This window comes from Malaya genurostris, chromosome 3 (assembly GCF_030247185.1).
Source record: "Malaya genurostris strain Urasoe2022 chromosome 3, Malgen_1.1, whole genome shotgun sequence".
NCBI classification, from domain to species: Eukaryota; Metazoa; Arthropoda; class Insecta; order Diptera; family Culicidae; genus Malaya; species Malaya genurostris.
Window position 1 is genome coordinate 24,754,054 of NC_080572.1, and position 18,957 is coordinate 24,773,010.

The 18,957-nt window shown below is 38.7% G+C and overlaps 1 protein-coding gene across 2 annotated transcripts in view; it reads right to left on the reverse strand.

The window, feature by feature from the left end:
* Nucleotides 1–125: 125 nt before the first annotated feature.
* The window catches only part of LOC131435976 (sterol regulatory element-binding protein cleavage-activating protein), a 65,297-nt gene continuing 46,465 nt past the window's right edge, over nt 126–18,957 (reverse strand). For both annotated transcript variants that reach the window (XM_058604298.1, XM_058604299.1), the window contains 5 exons: nt 1,600–4,119; nt 1,342–1,510; nt 864–1,217; nt 592–798; nt 126–535 (listed from right to left, as the gene is read on the reverse strand). In XM_058604298.1, the coding sequence (XP_058460281.1) occupies nt 354–535; nt 592–798; nt 864–1,217; nt 1,342–1,510; nt 1,600–4,119 (3,432 nt within the window). In that variant the 3' untranslated portion in view covers nt 126–353. The remainder of the gene's footprint in view (nt 536–591; nt 799–863; nt 1,218–1,341; nt 1,511–1,599; nt 4,120–18,957) is intronic.

Here is an 18,957-nt window from a genome sequence, read left to right on the forward strand (position 1 = left end):
TCTTTGAAAGTACCAATTTCTAGAAGATAAAGTTTCAGTGAATGTTAACTAAATGTCCAGATACAGATACAAATTGAGTTCGGCCATTTCGATAAACGACAGTCTGAAGAATTCATTTCAAGAAATAGTATTTTGGGAAATGTTTAATCTAACACAATAAGATAGACCATTCCAGAAAAAATAAATATCCTAAAACTATCTCCAACTAACTTCACGAATAACAGTAGCTAAGTCTAGAAAACGAACTACTTTAGTCAGTGTTACTGGTTGCTTTGCATTACTCTGAGTAGAAACTTTGTTTTGTTATGTTTTGTGTGTGTTTATCTAAGTCTTTTCTGTGTGCCTTCTACTTTTTATTCACATTTATCTGCAGCAACAAGTGGGAAACGAACAATTCTCATTTGATTCCCATAGTCACAAATTACCGATCCGCTGGCAGGAAGCATAATCTTTGGATTGAGCTGTGAGTTAGAACAATCCAGTTTAACTTCTCGGGCAACATCACCAGTTCGGACATCCCACACGACTAGCGAACCTAAAATTGATAAAATTGAATTACATGTATATTAAGTTGCTGTCGACGAAACTAGCCTGGCTTCCCGGTTACAAGAAGCGATGGGGTCAGCATCACAAGCGATGAATATGCATGACTAACGGCCATGGTGTTGAGCGGTTGACCCTGAAATCGATCCCAGACCCGTATCCTTTCGTCGAGTCCGAGTGAGATCACGTAACTCGGTGAACAGACAAGCGCTACTATGGAGTCATCATGGGCTTCAATTTTGTACATACAGGCACCTACGGATTAACGATTCATTTCTATACAAAGGATCTGACATAATGACGAATTTTCGTAGCCTCACCTCGTACTAAGTCCCACACACACAGTAAACCATCCTGACAGCCGGAGGCACCCATTCCAGCCTGCCACTGATCGATAAAAAGGCACGTGATTGGACCACAATGGCCGTGGAGCGTAAACTGCAACAGATGACTATCTAAACGGAAAACTTTGACCGTGTGATCCTGACTGCCCGTCATAACTATACCGCCTGCCACTTCCAAACACGTGACAGGCATTTGGTGACCCTGCTGATGATACTCCAGAATACACCGAAGCTCTTCTTCGGACGTGTGATATTGAGTCGTAGAAGACGGATTTGAGCCGACTAGCTGAATTAAACTGATGCTTCCTGCCGAGCCTGTTCGCACGTGAGCTTCATCGTTTTGGAATAAAGTAAGGTTTTTGTTACTTATGGAAAATATTTTTCTGAGGTATATAAGGCGATTCGTCTAAGCCTAAAACTAAGCAAGGAAGCTGGAGGAGAATTCCGAACTTACTCCGTCTATAAGCCGATGTGAAGCCCCAATCGATCTGACGACCCTGTGTGTACGTTTCCAGCCTTAGGAAATCCATACGCCCACTTAACCGCGCAACTACCACTTTGTCACTGGCAAGCTTAATGTTGGTTACTCCATTGTTGTAGGTATTTTCGGCTTCATATATGCCCTGTAATCAAACACCTGTGCATCAAAATCCCGTTCTACTATTCACGATAATGAAAATTTGAGGGTATGGTCTTTTGTCAAGAAACTTACCTTAAAATTACCAGTTGTTCCTTCCCAAAATTCCAAGCGACCATCGGCGCAACCAATCACGATGAGATTATCTAAAAAATCCAAACACCAGATCGGCGATGACTGATAATATTTCTTTAGCACTGCGTCTCCCCCTTCTCCAGGTGGTTGAGAGCAATCACCCGGGTTGATTTGCCGATGTGGAGGGCCGTCATCGTCACTGCGAGATCTTTTAGGCTGTTGAAAGGAAGTGTAATGCTTTGGCATATTTTCTGACCCCGTCTTCTCGTAGCAGTGTTTCGGATTGTTTAGCAGAACACGATTCATCAGATCCACTCCTAGTCCCCCGTTGCATACTGTTTGACCAGTGGTAAAATGTTTCTCATACTGGGCGGCAAAATCGAACCGTGACGGATTTATGTCTTCCTGTTTCTCGTGTTGATGGTTATGACTAGTAAAATTGAACTGTAATTTTTTCTTCAGCTTAAAAGCAAAGCTGGTTGGCGAACTATCGGAAAATAGTTCCTGTAACCCGGTGACGTTTGTATTTGAGGGTTCACTTTTAACGATAACTGAATCTCTTAGTGAATGTCGACTTTCCGTTCGTTGCATTTCAAAATGATTTGATCTATGTATTTCGGCAATCAGCTCACCATTTGTACCGTCCCAAATTTTAACCTGACCTTGCAGGCAGGAGCTGGCAATCATGTTACCATCCGTGACCAAACACTCAATGCGATGTTTGTGACCGTTAACCTGAACAGGTACCCCTTCCAGTATACGTTGTTCTTGTTTGGGTTCATCACTTTCGCCGTCGTGCCAACTGGCACGCCATTCAGCATAATTTCGAGTACACATACAACGATATAGTACAACTAAAGCGTACGTCACACCGAATATGCTTACTGCAATTAACATACAACTTAAAATAATCTCCATCGGAGTTTTGGGATAAAACGGTGCGTTTCCGTTGTTTAAATTGGGATTGTCTCCCGTATCGACATCGTTCAAATCTAACGGATCAAGCGCCGCTGCCAGTGCTTTCCACTGAAAATGATGCGGTACCTGTTCCTCTGGGTTGCGTAGTTTAAGTGCTACCTGTGGACTTACAGCGTGCGATAATTTGATCGAAGGCAATACAGTTACATATCTTCCTGACAACGACACATTGTACTGCTTCAATATTGAAGACCAATGGAAATTAGAAAGCTGATAGACGGTTTCATAGTCTGGATGCTTCAGTCGTTTCAACTGTTCGGTGATATTTAACATTTTCTCGCTGTTGCCTTTTAGTTCTCCATCCGCAAAATGGTTGTAATTCAAGTGGACTGCCCCGTCAGGCAATTTTATATCGTTCATATCATTTACCGGAATGTCAAATTTACTAGCGTCACTGGCGGCACGTTGTGCTGAAAGGTTCTTGTCAATCATGTATTCGATAAGTCCTGAATTATAAATAATATTCGAGATCCACAGAATCATCCAGATCATGAATCCTCGTTGGAAAAATCTCGTTCTTGCCCAAAAATTTACGATTCTCAACCGTTTCGGGATCTTCTTATCTTTACCGTTTACCGATGTGGTCAGACTATTTTTCTTGATATGATTTCCACTTTGATTCATAGCGGAAAGCTTCGGATGGGACATGGATCGACTAATGCTCCCATTGCGGCTACCATCGAAGACATTTCGTCGTGTGTCACTGTTGTAGTACAGCATTTTCGGTAGCTGTCTCACTTCGGCACTGTACTCAACCCGTTTGATATCCAATGCTAACACGGTGGAAAAAAACATCATTTGCAAGAAAAAATCTGAAACCAGTCCAACAATTGCAAATATACAAAACTCTTGAATCACTGGAACAAACGTACACAGCCCAATGGTTAATATTGTGATTTCACCGAGCAGATTCTTCGTGATCGACCAACCTTCTCGCGATAAACCTTGAGCGAGCCGAATCTTCACATCCAAATTGTTGTCTGTCGTAAGCACACTCTTCGTGATAACAAGAACATTTTCCAAACCTACGAGAATCACTAAGTATGGATAGACTCCTTTCGATTGTAAACTGATTGTCAGTCCGAAGAAAAAGCACATCCCCAGTGACATCATTAAACTACCGAGAACTGTGAGCACGGCACTAGAAGCGAGTACCAGTCGAGATCGTATCACTTCAATTTTACGCACTGAAAAATACACATACAAAAATAACATCATAATCGCGATACACTGGGGCAAGAACTCTTTCCAGTCAAACTCTCCTGGATAGAATATGTACATGATCGAGGACTGCTCGTTGATTTTCTGCTTCTGAGTCTGAGACGGACTGGTGTTTTCTACAGGTTGGTGCATCGGATACGATTGTATCAATTTCTCCTTAAGTGAACCAATAAAGGCAGCATCATTTTCCCGAAGAATCAGTGTAACCGCGTACTGAATGATTCGCGAGCGGACACGCATCGGGTATCGCTTAACTCCAGTATCCCGCAGAGATATTCCGAAAAGCATCTCCGATGTCGATACTTTAGATTTGTGCAGGTTCTGTGGGAATAGATAAAAAACGGTTTATAAATATGCTATTGAAATCTCTTCTTCTTCTTTTTTCTTCTGGTTGGCGTTACCTCACTTGGGATGACACCGATTTGACTACACGGCAACTTAGGCTATATTGCTAGTTAATTTTCGTTTAAAGTCCAAAGGATTTTCCTTTTACTGGACTACAAGCGAAAATCTCACTGTGTGGCTACGTCGAGTCGCCAAAGTATGGATAAAAATCATTTCTTTCTCTTCACACTTATGCCAGCGCTTGATCCAATCCTCGAAACATTTTGTCGTGAATACGACTTACTTCACTATGGGGCGCCTTTTCAAAATTAGCCATATGGAAGAATGGGCAGAACTTAATCGTTTATGTACTGAAGGCTACAAAATAACTGTTCCGCCTTTGAACCTGAAGCAGACAAAAGCGGAATGCTTCACACATGATATTGCCGCCAACAAACCTATGAAGGTTGTACTTCGAGGACTACCAGGCATGATAGAAGCCGAACTAAAGCAGGCACTGTCGGAGGCTGGACTAAAGCCTGTGATGGTGTTTAAAATGAAATGACACAACACGGACAATCGAAAGTATCGAGATCAACTGTACTTGGTTCATCTGGAGAAGGGCTCCACCACCATGAGTCAACTGAAGACGATAAAATCGTTATTCCATATAATCATCGAATGGCAGAAGTATAAACCGGTACATCGGGATGTCACACAGTGCACGAACTGTTTGAACTACGGACATGGAGCGAGGAATTGCCACGTGGAAAGTCGGTACGGGAAATGTGCCGAATCACACAATACCAACGATTGCCTACTAGATATCGCTGTAAAATGTGTGAACTGTGATGGCGACCATCCATCTACTAGCAAATCGTGTCCCAAACGTGCTGAGTTCACAAAAATTTGACAACAAGCGTCTCGTAAACAATCAACGCGCAAGAATCCACAGAAGGATGAAATTAATTTCCCATGGCTCCCACCGAAGAGGGATATTCCAAATTTGCCGCCACTTCCTCACAGCAATCCAAAAGATTCAGCCACTGGATCACAAAAAGATTCAGCCACTGGATCACAAAAAGATTCTTCCTCCAAAATCCCTTCTGGATGTGGTAATAATCAACCACAAGCAAAGGATGACTCTGGTAACTTATTCTCCGCTGAACAACTGATCGTCAATGACAACAAAACTACGAAACTGCTGAACGCGGTTAGATCAAATAAACGTCGGCAAATTCATAATCACATTTATACACCACTGTTGTGTAAAGTGTACACGCATCATGAGTGCGTTAGTTTATTTCCTTTTACCTCTTCCACTGAATCGCACCAAAGTGCTAGAGCATTAGCTAATAAATTCTCTGAGGTGGATGCAGATACTTTCACAGAGGTGTACACGCCGGTGAGCACTCTGCTGTATGGTTTTCGTAGATGTAGCGTGGACACGCAAAATCAGCAAAATAAAACAATTTATCGTAAAATTTTCGGTTTTCCTTGCAAATTTTTCATAGCAAGACCAGATCTACTCTCTATTAATTGAAGTCCACAGAAGTGTTCGCTCTCCATCACGCGCCAGTGGTCACTTGGGTGTATTTAGACGAGAGCGCGTGTGAGCGATTCATGCGAAGAGAATGTGTTTCACTCGCGCCAGCTGCTTTAACCACAAGAACACACTCAAATGCTGTCTATTCGACACTGAGAAGAAGTGCGCTTTCCTCTTTGTGCGGTGCTTCGTTTTTTTCATCCTCGGTGTGGCAAAAATCTGACTCTAGCGTGTATCTCTCTGGTGAAATGCCATCTCTGCTTTCCAGATCGGGAGTTCATTCCATTTTGGATATATTCATCAGCAATATCGCCATAGACAGCTCTTCAGTTGTCTTCAACGAGCTCTCTTCCGACCACTTTCCAGTAATGTTGACGTTAGGATGTTCACCAGAAACAGTTCCTATTCAACCTCGGAGGAACTATCATCGCACCGACTGGGTCCAATTTCAACAAATCGCCGACCAACTTATTAATATCGATTAATCTTCCTTCCAGCATTCAATCACAGTCGCTCGTGATAGGACGGTTCCAGTACAACATATGCCGAGTTCCTCTCTTCTAATTGACAGTGTCACCAAGAAACTCATCCAATCCTATACAACATTTTTACATAAAACATCCAACCTCTTCCGGGTGGTGATGTTCTGTCACAATTTGCTGATGATAGTGTCATTCTTTACAAAGATCGTGTCATTAATGCTCTGAAGAATAAACTACAGACAGGTCTGGACGCTCTAACTGAATATTTTACAAGCTGGGAAATTGTGATCAATGCAGCAAAAACTCAGGTCATCTTGTTTCCACATTCAAGATCTCCAAAACTTGTTCCATTAGACGAATACCGAATACGATTCGGTGATGAGGTCATTAAATGGTCCGACGAAGTTATCTATCTAGGACTCACCTTTGACAGACATCTGATATTCAGGTCACATGTTGACAAAATCGTTCAAAAATGCAGCATACTCGTTAGGTCTCTTTATCCGCTGATTTGTAGAACATCTAAACTGTGTCTAAAGAGTCAGCTGGCTGTCTATAAACAAATCATCTACCCCGCAATTGAATATGCAGTCCCTGTTTGGCGAGGCTGTGCACGATCGCACAAACTGAGGCTTCAGCTTATTCAAAGTAAGATCTTAAAGATGATTCTAAATCTGCCCCTTTGGACTAGGATTAGGACATGAGATGGCCTCCCTGGATATACTAGAACAAAAATTCGAACAATACTGCACGAAATTTGAAGAGAGGTGCTCAATTTGTACGTATTAGGTTAGGGATAGTTATAAGTACGTAGATATTTTATTAATAATTAAAATAAATATTATGATCAAACATTAGTATGTAAAACAAGAGTAACTAAAACACCTATTATTAATAACAAATCGTATGAACAACAAAGATGAAAGACCGAAGGGTCAAAACACTTATACTGTAAAAGGTTAAAGTAATACTCAATCATAAAATTAATAAACAGAAATTTATGGAAAAAAATGACCGTGCTTTCATTTGCACTTCGATCGTTGAGAGCAGCAGTCGCCAGTCCTGTTGGTGGTCGTTTGCATTGGAGCAAAATACAACGGAAAATGGACAACAATGTGGAACATTCTGCAAAATCAGCCCTTCTAATGACTCTAAATGCTACCTAAAGAAATATAAAGATTGCTTCTTTGTAAATCGAAAATTAAAATTAGCAGTGTAGTGCAAATCTAAAATAATTTGATCAGTTTTTTTTGCAATTTTCATAGTTATAAAATCGCAGCAGTGTTTAAAATCGTTTATATCCAATCAGTGTTTGAGGTGACCGTGAACAGAAGCCAAGGAAAGATAGTTGACTATTTGCCTTCGTTTGGTTCTAGGCATTTTTCTTACATTACAAAGTAAAAATGAAGCTGTTACATTGATGAATTAAGTATAGTAACACCACACGAAATCAGAACAAACTCTGTTGCAATGGCTTTTTGTATTAATTTTAATTTTTGATTATGAAGCTCACATATTCAAAAAATACAAACCAACAAAATAGCGACGGTAAATAAGACAACAGGGTTGCGGATAACTAGGAGAAGAAGCAGTGTTTGAAATGGAAATTAGGCAAATGTTGTCGTTTTTTTAATATTGAAATTTTAGATGGTGACGTACGAAAGTATTTTTGATCCGTAATTTCAACTATATCAATGTGCGACTAATTGAAAATATTGCCATTTTTAGTGCATTGCAAGGTTTTTTTCTCTAATTATGTATGACATCACTGCTAATATAAAAGGATGGTATTACCAATACTAAAGCAGGTCGACAAACAAGGTTTTATAATAAAATGTTTAGATCAGAGGATAAGTTTACCGGTGAAGGACAACTCAAGAGAGTTTCATGAAGCTTACTTATGTCACAAAGCTATAATCAGCAGTTGAAATCTTGAGGTGAGTGAAAAATAATAACATTCTAAGAAGAAACCTTCTAATAAAGGTCCGAAAAAGTTTTGCACAAATCATTCATCAGAGTAGATAGTTTATCATAAACATATATTAATACGATGAGTGATTATGTCACCAAACTGCAGTAGAAATTCTACACAATATATTCACCCCTACACGTAGAAAAAAATGTGTTTCATGGTTTGTTTACATCAAGAGCAATATAGCGGAAGGTGGAGTGGGAGTGTAGGCGGTTTCTTGGTTGCCATTTGTGGCTCGCTCCCATGGTCACCTTAATATCTTAGAGAATTATACAATTTGGCCGTTCTAGGATGCCAGAAATTCATCCCGTACAGCATTTTGATAGTTTCTTTTACTGAAATATTGAAATCCGAAATGAAATAATCGACATCAAAATTATCTACGGTGCCATTTAGAACCATAATTTTATACCCAAAGAATTATGCGAAATTTTACTTCACTATACTGTATACGGCCCGTTTTTCAACCAGTTGTAGTTTATAGTAAACTTTCTGTCGATTTGCTATATAAAATGCATAGCACCGACTCATAAGCCATTCATTTCGAATTTGGCTGTCGTTGTCATCATGTTGATTATGATGCGATCGAGAAATCTCCAAGCGAAATACAAAGCTTGTTACCGCAAGCGGAAAAAGCAGGAGACTTCAACAGAACACATCAGTATCGCATTCACGGACAACAGGTCAGCCTGGAAATAGATGATGGTATCCATCGAAAGTCAATGATATCCATCGGAATTTGAATTCAACTCGTCACTCTCCATCACGAACGCCTTATTAAAGGAACCACCATTATTATATTATGAAGAACTATACTAGTTATTTCGTAATATCTTGTGTGTCAGAATGTTTAATGTAACTAATCTGTTCTGTAGTTTAGGTGTATCGTTTTAAATTCTAGTAGTGTAAAAGGGCAAAATTTGCACAATTCACACAATCGATCAACTGATATCAGTTCGGTTTCACATCTCATCCAAGTCAGTCGATAAACCAAAACCGCTTACGTTCGGGACAGAAGAAACCAAGTACAGTATTGTGTAGTGAACAATAGAACGATCTCGAAATGAGTGAAGCAAACGAACAAAAGCTACCGCCGGTACGAAAGAATACAATTATTGTTGACTTCAGACAGTGCAAAATTCGACCTTCGATACGAGAACTTGAAGGTTTGCTTAAGGAGCAAATGCATCTTGACATTAAACGTGTGCATTTACTTCAATGCAATAAGACCAATAATGTTGTTTATATCCAGTTCTATAAAGAGTTGGATGCATTTCAATTCGCTAAACACAATAATAATGTGCACTATGTGGAGCATGAAAATATCAAGTACAACATTCCAGTATATATGGAAGATAGTGCTATAGAAGTGCGTGTACATGATCTTCCCTCAAGCGTCATCGATCCTTATATTCGCAAAACCATGTCCCAATACGGAGAGATTCTCTCTATCAAAAAAGAAAAGTGGAAGAATTTTTTCCCCGTATTCTAAATGGCGTACGTTTGTTACGCATGCGCTTGAGGAGGCCTATACCTTCTTATATGACATTCGGTCAGGATACAAGTCAATATTGCCAAAAAGCTGTTCACTACGGTAAGCCATGTGATAAACCGGACTAGGGGACAACTATACCAAAGGACAACGGTGCTTCCTTCACACCAAGCCCAAGCAACCCCAGTACACCTGTGAAACGACACACAATACATCTGCTCGCAGTGGCGATAGAATCCAAACTGATCCAATTTTTGTAAGGGGGTTTCTTTTTACGTGATTTCGTTTGTAGCTTTTTCATTAATGGGCTGTCCTGGCGGCTATAAAAATAGCAGCATATAGCATTTTTATGTCGATTATTTCATTTCGCATTTGCAGTTCATTGCAAGAAACTATGCGGATGTTGTACGGGATTCATTCATGCCTTCCAGAAGGACCAAATTGTGGAACTCACTACGAAATTAAGCACTGTTCGGAACATTTTCTCGAACGATTTGTTGTAATGCAGCAGATATTTTGTTCTCTTCCTCAGAACGCATTCTGATTGGCTGGTGTTGACATGGGTCAAATGAGACAAGTTTTTCAATAGTGTACTATTGAAATACTTCAATGCTGTTGCTTTACACGTTTAAGTTGAAAAATTTCGATCCTATTGGTAGTTAGATTATATAAATCCTTCCACAGATCACTGAGCTATGAACTTTTAAAAAACGAGAAAGGCAAACGCGCCTTATTATCCTCTCTGATACTCGTTTATACATTTCAGAAAAGTTTAATTTTGAATTATTTGAGATGATGTCACACAACTGAAAATTTTATCATAAAATTGTGACCATATTTCCGATTGCATGTAGCAAAAATTATATTGATTGGTTAGATACAGCAAGAGATATTCACGATCAAAAACTTATCATTGTCTCAGAGGGTACATTTTGAAAAGGCGCCCCATAGTAAAGTAAGTCGTATTCACGACAAAAAAAGGTCTCACTGTGATAAATTTCAAAAATCTGTGATCGATTTCAGAATCTGTGTAAATCTGTGACCATTTTCAGAAATCTGTGCCATTTTTTAACTCTTTGCAAAAGGTTGAAAATCTGTGAAACACAGATTAATCTGTGAACCTGGCATCCCTGCTTACCAGTGCGGTTAAAGATTCGATTCACTGGAATAGCTCAGGAGCGAATTGCCCAGCTCACTGCAAAAGTGAGTTACAGAAATAGCAGACGCGTGACGCCCTCCGTTTCTTAACCATTCATGGTTTCAGCATGGCCATAGTGAAAAAGAGTCACACGAATAGTACTCAAGATATTCTCATTGGAAAATAATTTGGATTAGGAATATATTTTCCTATAAGTATTGTAAAAGTTTGCTGCATTAAGTTGCATATTTCGCTTCGGTTTCGGTACAAGGTTTCCTAGGTAAAAATAGGTAAAATGATGTATAACTTTTCCAGAAAAGAATAAACCTATGCATTACCTCCTACAAAATCATGGGGTTTTTTATTTTCTTCAATTATTCCAAACAAAGTATGCAAAAAATAACTCGAAGCAAGTGAATAAAAAACTGATTTTAAGGGGGTTACCCTAAAAACGCTTTGTATATCCGAAACGGCGCGACCTAGACTTTTGGTATATTTGATAAAGTAAATTATTTTCAATAGTTCTAAAACTTTGTAGAAGAAAAAACTTGTCTATATCTTCAAAAAAAAAAGTTATGGTTATATTTTTTGTCAAAGTAGACCATGAACAACTAGGGATAAAATCAAATTACGCGGTATATATTTGAAAATAATTTCTTAAAAGCAACTATATGCATTAAAAGAACGGTTTGGCAGCTACTGATTTATGTCCAAGTTTTTATTGATTGGAACCACTGTGAGACGTCTGTTTCCATCCAACGCACAAGAAGACATGATTGATTTTTGCATTTTTTGCATAAATATCTGTTTATTAATCTTATTTTTGTATATTACATCAACGTTTTACAGTACAAGTGTTTTGACCCTTAGGCCTTTCATATTTGTTGTTTATACGATTCGTTATAATTAAAAGGTGTTTTAGTTACTTAATCGATTTTCGACCACGGTTCCTCTTTTATAACGTTCAGTTGAAGATATGTGCCTGACTACCTAAAAATCGTCGTCCTTGCGCGAAAACCCCAAGCGAAAGTAAAGAGTTTTCGGCGTTGTTTTCAAATTTTGAGAAAACTTTATTTTGTGGTTATCTCACACTGTTCAAAATATTATCCTAAATTCCTGATCATATTTTTGATGAAATAGTGAAAGAATTATGTTGCTGCCATTAATACAAGTCGAGGTATTCAACATTAAGTTCTGCCCATTCTTCCATATGGCTAATTTTGAAAAGGCGCCCCATAGTAAAGTAAGTCGTATTCACGCCAAAAGAGCGATAAGCTAGCCAAAAGAGCGATAATCACATTGCTGAACGCCGCCTACAAGGTACTCTCCCAAAACCTTTGCCGTCGTCTATCACCAATAGCTAAGGAATTCGGAGGGCCTTACCAAGCGGGATTTACTGGAACCCGCGCCACTACGAATCACATATTCACGATAAGACAAGTACTCCAGAAGTTTCGTGCACACAACGTACCCACGCATCACCTATTCATTGACTTCAAAGCGGCATACGACACAATCGATCGAGAACAGCTATGGCAGATAATGCACGAATACGGTTTCCCGGATAAACTGACGCGATTGGTCAAAGCAACAATGGATAGAGTGATGTGCTACGTCAGAGGATCTGGGACGCTTTCGAATCTCGGAGAGGGCTACGGCAAGGTGATGACTCTCTTGTATCTGGTTCAATATTGCCTTCCCAAGTAACAATTTTTTTACGCTAGCTTATTTCTGACTAGTTTGCAACCAGACATTTAAGTTGTTGTTACCAATATCTAACCACTTGCGTGACCAAAAAGCGCAGCTTTTACTAGTTGTTAAGCCGGCTAAAAATAAGTTGTCGATTCGTTGTAATGCCATACTGAAATAACTTACCATTCCATAACTTGAAAATAACTTGTGTTCAAGTAAACTAGTTAAAACTTAGTAACCATCGACATTTTAAACAATGAATGGATCCAGAGAACTTTTCTATCAGTAATAAAAAGGCAGTAGCGTACTTGAAATCACAAACTTGATTCAAGGTTCAAATTTCACAACGATTTTAAAACTGTCGAGCGGAATTAAATTTTAATTAACTGTTTTTTATGCGCCTTCAATCAAAATTTGTTTATGAAGATATGAACAAATAAACAACAAAAAAACTCTGTGTTCAGAATGCTTAAAATTGATCCAAGTAGAGTAATTTCTCATTATTTTTAATTCATACATCATGATAATTGTAATATAACAATCGATGTTTAATCCATTCTTGTCTTCGAGTTTATGATAGTGCATAAGGAGTGTATCGATAAGTAGTAAGCAACATTCAAACAGTTATTACTCTGAAATGGCTTAATTTTTTGCAGCATGTTTTGCGGTGGCATATTCGTTTACATGTCAAACAGCTGCGCAATCGATTGGTTTCGGTACGGTTTATCGATTCAATGATGAGTCGAATTGATTCGGAAACGCGAAAGAAAATTCTGCACACTTGGAGCTCAGAAAGTGGTGTCACGTACAACGAAATTGCAAAACGAGTGAAAGTGCACCATACCAGTGTCAAAAATATTATCGAGAAGTTCGGTAAGACCCTTTCCATGAAGCATTTGCCCCGATCCGGTAGGAAAACGGGTCTCAGCCAGCACGGCCGGGACTTAAAAGTGGTTGAGTACATCAGGAAAAACCCATCGGCGTCGACGCGGGATTTGGCCAAGCAGTTCAACACCAGCATCGGGATGATTCAACGGATCAAAGTTCGAAACTCCCTGAAAACGCACAAGAAACAGAAGTCCCTGGTACAGCAAGTTCAGGCCAAAACAAGAGCGCGAAAACTGTATAATCGGATTCTACGGAATAAAGACGGATGCATCCTGATCGACAACGAAACCTACGCCAAGGAAGACTCTCGAGCGCTGCCCGGACCGCAATATTATACGAAATCGGTGTACCAGGACCTGGACGACGCTGACACCACGATGGCGATGGAAAAGTTTGGGCAGAAGGTGTTTTGAAAAAAGTAATATCCTGGTTATATTTATGTTACTGTTATTTATGTTATGTTACACTTCCTGCGACTCCATAGTGTGATCGCCATGTTATAGCCAACAAAAGTTTTTTTGGTTATATTTCCGTTATCATTATTATGGGAGAACCTATCGATAGCTATCTGAATCTCACGTATTTATAACTGTTCCGCAACCTTTTTTCAACTAATAGCTAAAACCATAGCAGTGATTAAAGATATGTTAGAATCAAGTAACGATAACTTACAAATGATAGTTAGTTCAATGTTTATGTTATAAAGAAATACTACCGTCACCTTGTTTTAACCAGTATAACATAAAAACATGTTCGTGCTCTTGTTGCAACATAGTTGTGCTAAATGGTAGTTACGGGTCGCTACTATTGGAGTCAAATAAACTTATTTTCAACTAGTAGCTAGAAGCATAGTTGTTAGTAAAGATATGTTTGGATTAAGTAACGATAGCTTAAAAATTATAATTAATTCAATATGACAAAAATATGTGGTGATTTGAAACCTAAATAACTATTTCGTAACTAGTTATGTTATGAAGAAGCATTGTTGTCACCTTGTTTAACCAATATAATTTAAAAAACATATTCGTGCTCTTGTTGCAACATAGTTTGGACTTAGTCGTATCAGAACTAGTTGGTTGGAAGGTGTGATTCGAAGAGCGAGAATCAACACAAGAGGCACGATCTTCTGAAAGTCCGTACAACTTTTTGGCTTCGTTGGCGATATTGATATTGTGACACATAACCTTGAGAAGATAACGGAAACCTACATCGGACTCGCCATAAATGCGTTTAAAAAAATGCATGAGAGGAAGAGGCTTTAGAGAAGAAACACTACGCCCCCCACCACGAATATTGATAGACGGTGAGTTTTGATTTTTTTTAAGTGTTTGTTTTGCCCATTTAAGTGATGGTATAAAATTTTTAACACACTTTACTCTATAATTTCGAAACCGGAAGTCGGATCCGGATGAAATTCAGAAGTTTTGTATATAATCATAAAACCTTTAATTTAAATCTAAGTTTGTAAAAATCGGTCACGCCATCTTTGAGAGAAATTAGTACACAAATTTTCATTTTTTTGCACATTTTACTGAGTCGAATAGTATATGACACTCGGCCCTATGGGCCTCAGTTCAAAAGTCAGTTTTTACAATGATTGCATAACTTTTTTATATGATAAAGGCAAAAATGATGTTTATAATTTATATACAACAAGAGATATTCACCATCGAATATTTAACACTCTCTCAGAGGGTAAACCTTGAAAAGGGTATCCTAGAAATTCGAGTGCACTTTTTTCATATTTTTGCTCCTTTTACTCTGTTACTACTGAGCCGAAAGTTCTATATGGATATTATTCAATAACAGGCTTTACATTCGAATCTAAGACTATGAAAACCGGTACAGCCGTTTCTAAGAAATTGGAGTGATTTCCGGTTTGGAGTACACGATCACTTTTTTCGATACTTCCGAAATCTGAAACGAAGATACCCAAAATCAATGTATTTGGTCATCAACTAACCAAATCTAAATTCCAGTTAAAGAATGAACGACTATTTGAATGTATTTGATTTAATTTCCTGTATCATGTATAAAAATACGTCCCTGAAAATGAAATTTTTATACCTATTAGTCTGTTATTTCGGAACAGGAAATCGTTTTCGGATGAAATTTGGTACAATTATATGGGTTGTAAGACGTTTCATTTGAAAATTGGATGAGCGGTGTTTGAGAAAATCGATTGCACGTTTTTAGTTCATTTTGCCATTTTACCGGAAGACGGATCCAAATGAAATTCAGTAGAAACTTATGGGACTACAAGGCCTTTAAATTAAATCTTAGTTTAAATAAAATCGGTTATGCGGTCTGAGAAAATCGAGTGTACTTTTTATTAATCCCGAACCGGAAGTCCGATCCGGGTACAATTCAATAGCACCAAGAGACCTTTCATTAGAATTTAAGTTTGTAGATCGGAATGAAATTTCATAATGATATCGTATGGTTTTTAGCCACAAGAATATCGTATGGGAATCATAAGACCGCCTTATAATATTGGAATGCCAATAAAAAGCCTTATGAAATTCATACGAAAGCATTGTATGAAATTTCTATGACAAACATAACTTCTCTCCTATACTGTGGAGTTCATAAGTTGTTCGTATGAAAACTGTAATAGTGATAATTGAGATGTATATTAAAGAGTCATAAACATTATAATAGAGGTATATTTTTTATATTAATGTTTTGAAATGGTGATTTTTGATGCATCATAAAGTTTGCCTTATGATTTTCACTACTGATTTTGCTTGAGGTTTTGTGCTTTGAGCAAAAGTATTGCTGCAATAGATACAGATATCAAACAAAATCAATCTAAATGGTAGTTCAACTCAAATGCAACGGAATGTTTTGCTTTGTTTTGGAATACGACATAAAATTTCAATAGAGATGTAGACTCGCAATCGACGAATTGTTGGCAGCACCCTCTGAGATTTCAATGAAACTTTCTGTACATGAAGACTTTGTCACAAAAACAGTTTGCATACTGTTACATACGAATAAAAGATGGCAAAATGCCTAATCGTATAATTGCTTCTAGTTTTAACGAGAACATGTAACAGAATGAACATTTTTTCTTTTCTCGCTGTCAGCTTCGATCTTCAATCACGGCATACCTGATTACCCTGTCTGTAGGTAACATCTCCTCCTTTAGTTCGGTATCGAATGTAATCTTCTAAACATCTGGGAGGTTTGGAGGATTTAGTAGGCCTCAAGTCGAATTAGGTGGTGTAGTTGCTCTCATGGTATCATTTAGGATGTTATATGAATTAACTGGAAGAAGTTAATTTGATCTGGAATTTTCGACTGGTTCTTGAATACAGCTTGGTTGAGTAGGAAGGGGCAATCCAAAATGGTGAATTAATTCTTCCAGAGGTAATTGAACTTGATTTGTAAATTGTTCACGATTGAATCTAAGTCGTAATTGATTTGCATGAGTACCAATGAGTTTCCGACGACATGAAGCTTGATCCAAGAGAACATTAAAATTCACTTTTCCTATAACTTCAATGAATTTTACTAGGAATTCAGTTCCAATTACTTGCATTTTTGTACACTTTAGCATAAACAAGCGCATCAACTGTGAAGGATGATGATCGTTGAGGATATGCGACTGGTGGGTTCGCTTCCATAGACCATCTGCTTTTGGCCAGGGCTGAGGCTGAGTCTGTGGTGGTGATTTAGCTGAACAGGCACATATAGAGAAACGTCGAACAAAATTCTGAATTTCTTCGACAATCCCAAGCCAGTAAACAATACCACGAGCAACTGATTTCATATGCTCTATTCCAGGATGACTACGATGTATCTGTTTCAGAATCCGAGTACGAAACACAGCTGGAATTATAATTCGATCATGGAACATGATACAACCCTTGACGATTGTGAGAGATTCTTGTCGTGAATAGCGAATCTTGTGATTTGGTTCAGTAATTTGTTTAACAGACAGCCAACCATTCTGGATGTATTGAATTACCTGCTGCAAAATGTTGTCTTTATTTGTGGCTGAATGAACCATTTGGAACGTGACTGGAAGATTCGGAAACGTGTCACCCAAAGTGGTGTTCATCTCTTTTTCGATGCAGATTGACGCAATAACACATTCTTCATCTGGTTTTGCATGATTGTTGATTAATCGAGAGAAAACGTCTGCATGTCCGAATTGCTCAGTAGGAATGTATTCCATTTTGAAATCAAATCCAAATAATGTTAGTGTCCATCTCTGGAGACGATTCGTTGTGTGAAGTGGAATTCCCTTTTTCGATCCAAACACTATCAGAAGCGGTTGATGATCGGTTTGAAGCCTGAATTGACAATCCAGTAGCATCCAGCGAAATTTGGTTACGACAAATTCCAGAGCTAGCGCTTCTTTTTCGATTTGACTGTAATTTTGTTCCGCTTGCGTAAGTGTTCTTGATGCATGAGCAACGGTTTTCATTTGACCATCAGGAAACTGATGTGTGGCACCAATTCCCGTCTTTGAGGCATCACCAGCAACGACAATGTTTACAGCAGGGTTATAATGAGTAAGTAGGAGATTCGATTGAAGTACTTTCTTGATGTTGATGAAAGCTTCTTGACACTGTTGACTCCAAACAAACGGATTGTCTTTTTTTAGTAAGTTGTCCAGGGGTCTTCGTAATTTGTGCATTTCTCTGACAAATTTACCGTAAAAGTTGACAGCTCACAGAAACGATCTAATCTGACTTACATCGGTGGGACAAGGCATCTGCACAATAGCACTGATTTTTGCTAGATCTGGTCGAATACCCTTTGCATCAATTATATAACCAATGAACTTAATACTGGATTGGCCAAAATTGCATTTTTTCAACCGTAGGCGGAATCCAAACTGTTGAAGTCGACATTCAGCGTTCGCTCGTGTTCAGCATCGGTCGTAGTGTGTATAATGAAATCGTCCAGGAAAGATTCAACTCTATTGATGTCCGCAATGCACCAGGTGCTGGAATGCAACAGGTGCAGATTTCACTCCAGGGGGCAATCGATTGAAACGGTACAATCCACGATTTTTCGAATCATCATCAACTTCAACTTGTAAGTAAGCGTCGGACAAATCAATGACACATTACTACCCGCTAATTTGCTGAAGATGTCATCGGGTGGGGGAAGAGGGTAGGGGTGTGGTTCTAAAACAGCATTCAGACCGGTCGAATAGTCTGCACAAATTCTAACTTTTCCACCTGGGTTTTGCACAACAACGATAGGCGCTGCTCATTCAGAAAATGACCTGGGGTGATGAAGTTGAGCTTCTATAGACGATCTTGTTCTTTGTTGACTTATTGGATGGCGTGGAATGGTACTGGCCTCTTCGAACGAAATACCGGTTTGGAGTTTGGTTTCAGAAATAATTGTACTTTCGTTTGCGTACAATGCCCTAATGTGTCTTCAAATACTTGCGGGAATCGGTTGACAAAACGAAGTACACACTCAGGTTGAATTTTTGATTGAAATACCTGATTGCAGATGGAGGCAAACGGCTTGTTCCAGACATCAAATGCTTCTATGAAATCGAGACCAAGCAGATTCAAATCTTTCACTGAAGTCACGTAGCACGTACCAGATCTAGATTCATCATTAATGGTCATCCGGCATTTGAATTCTCCTTTT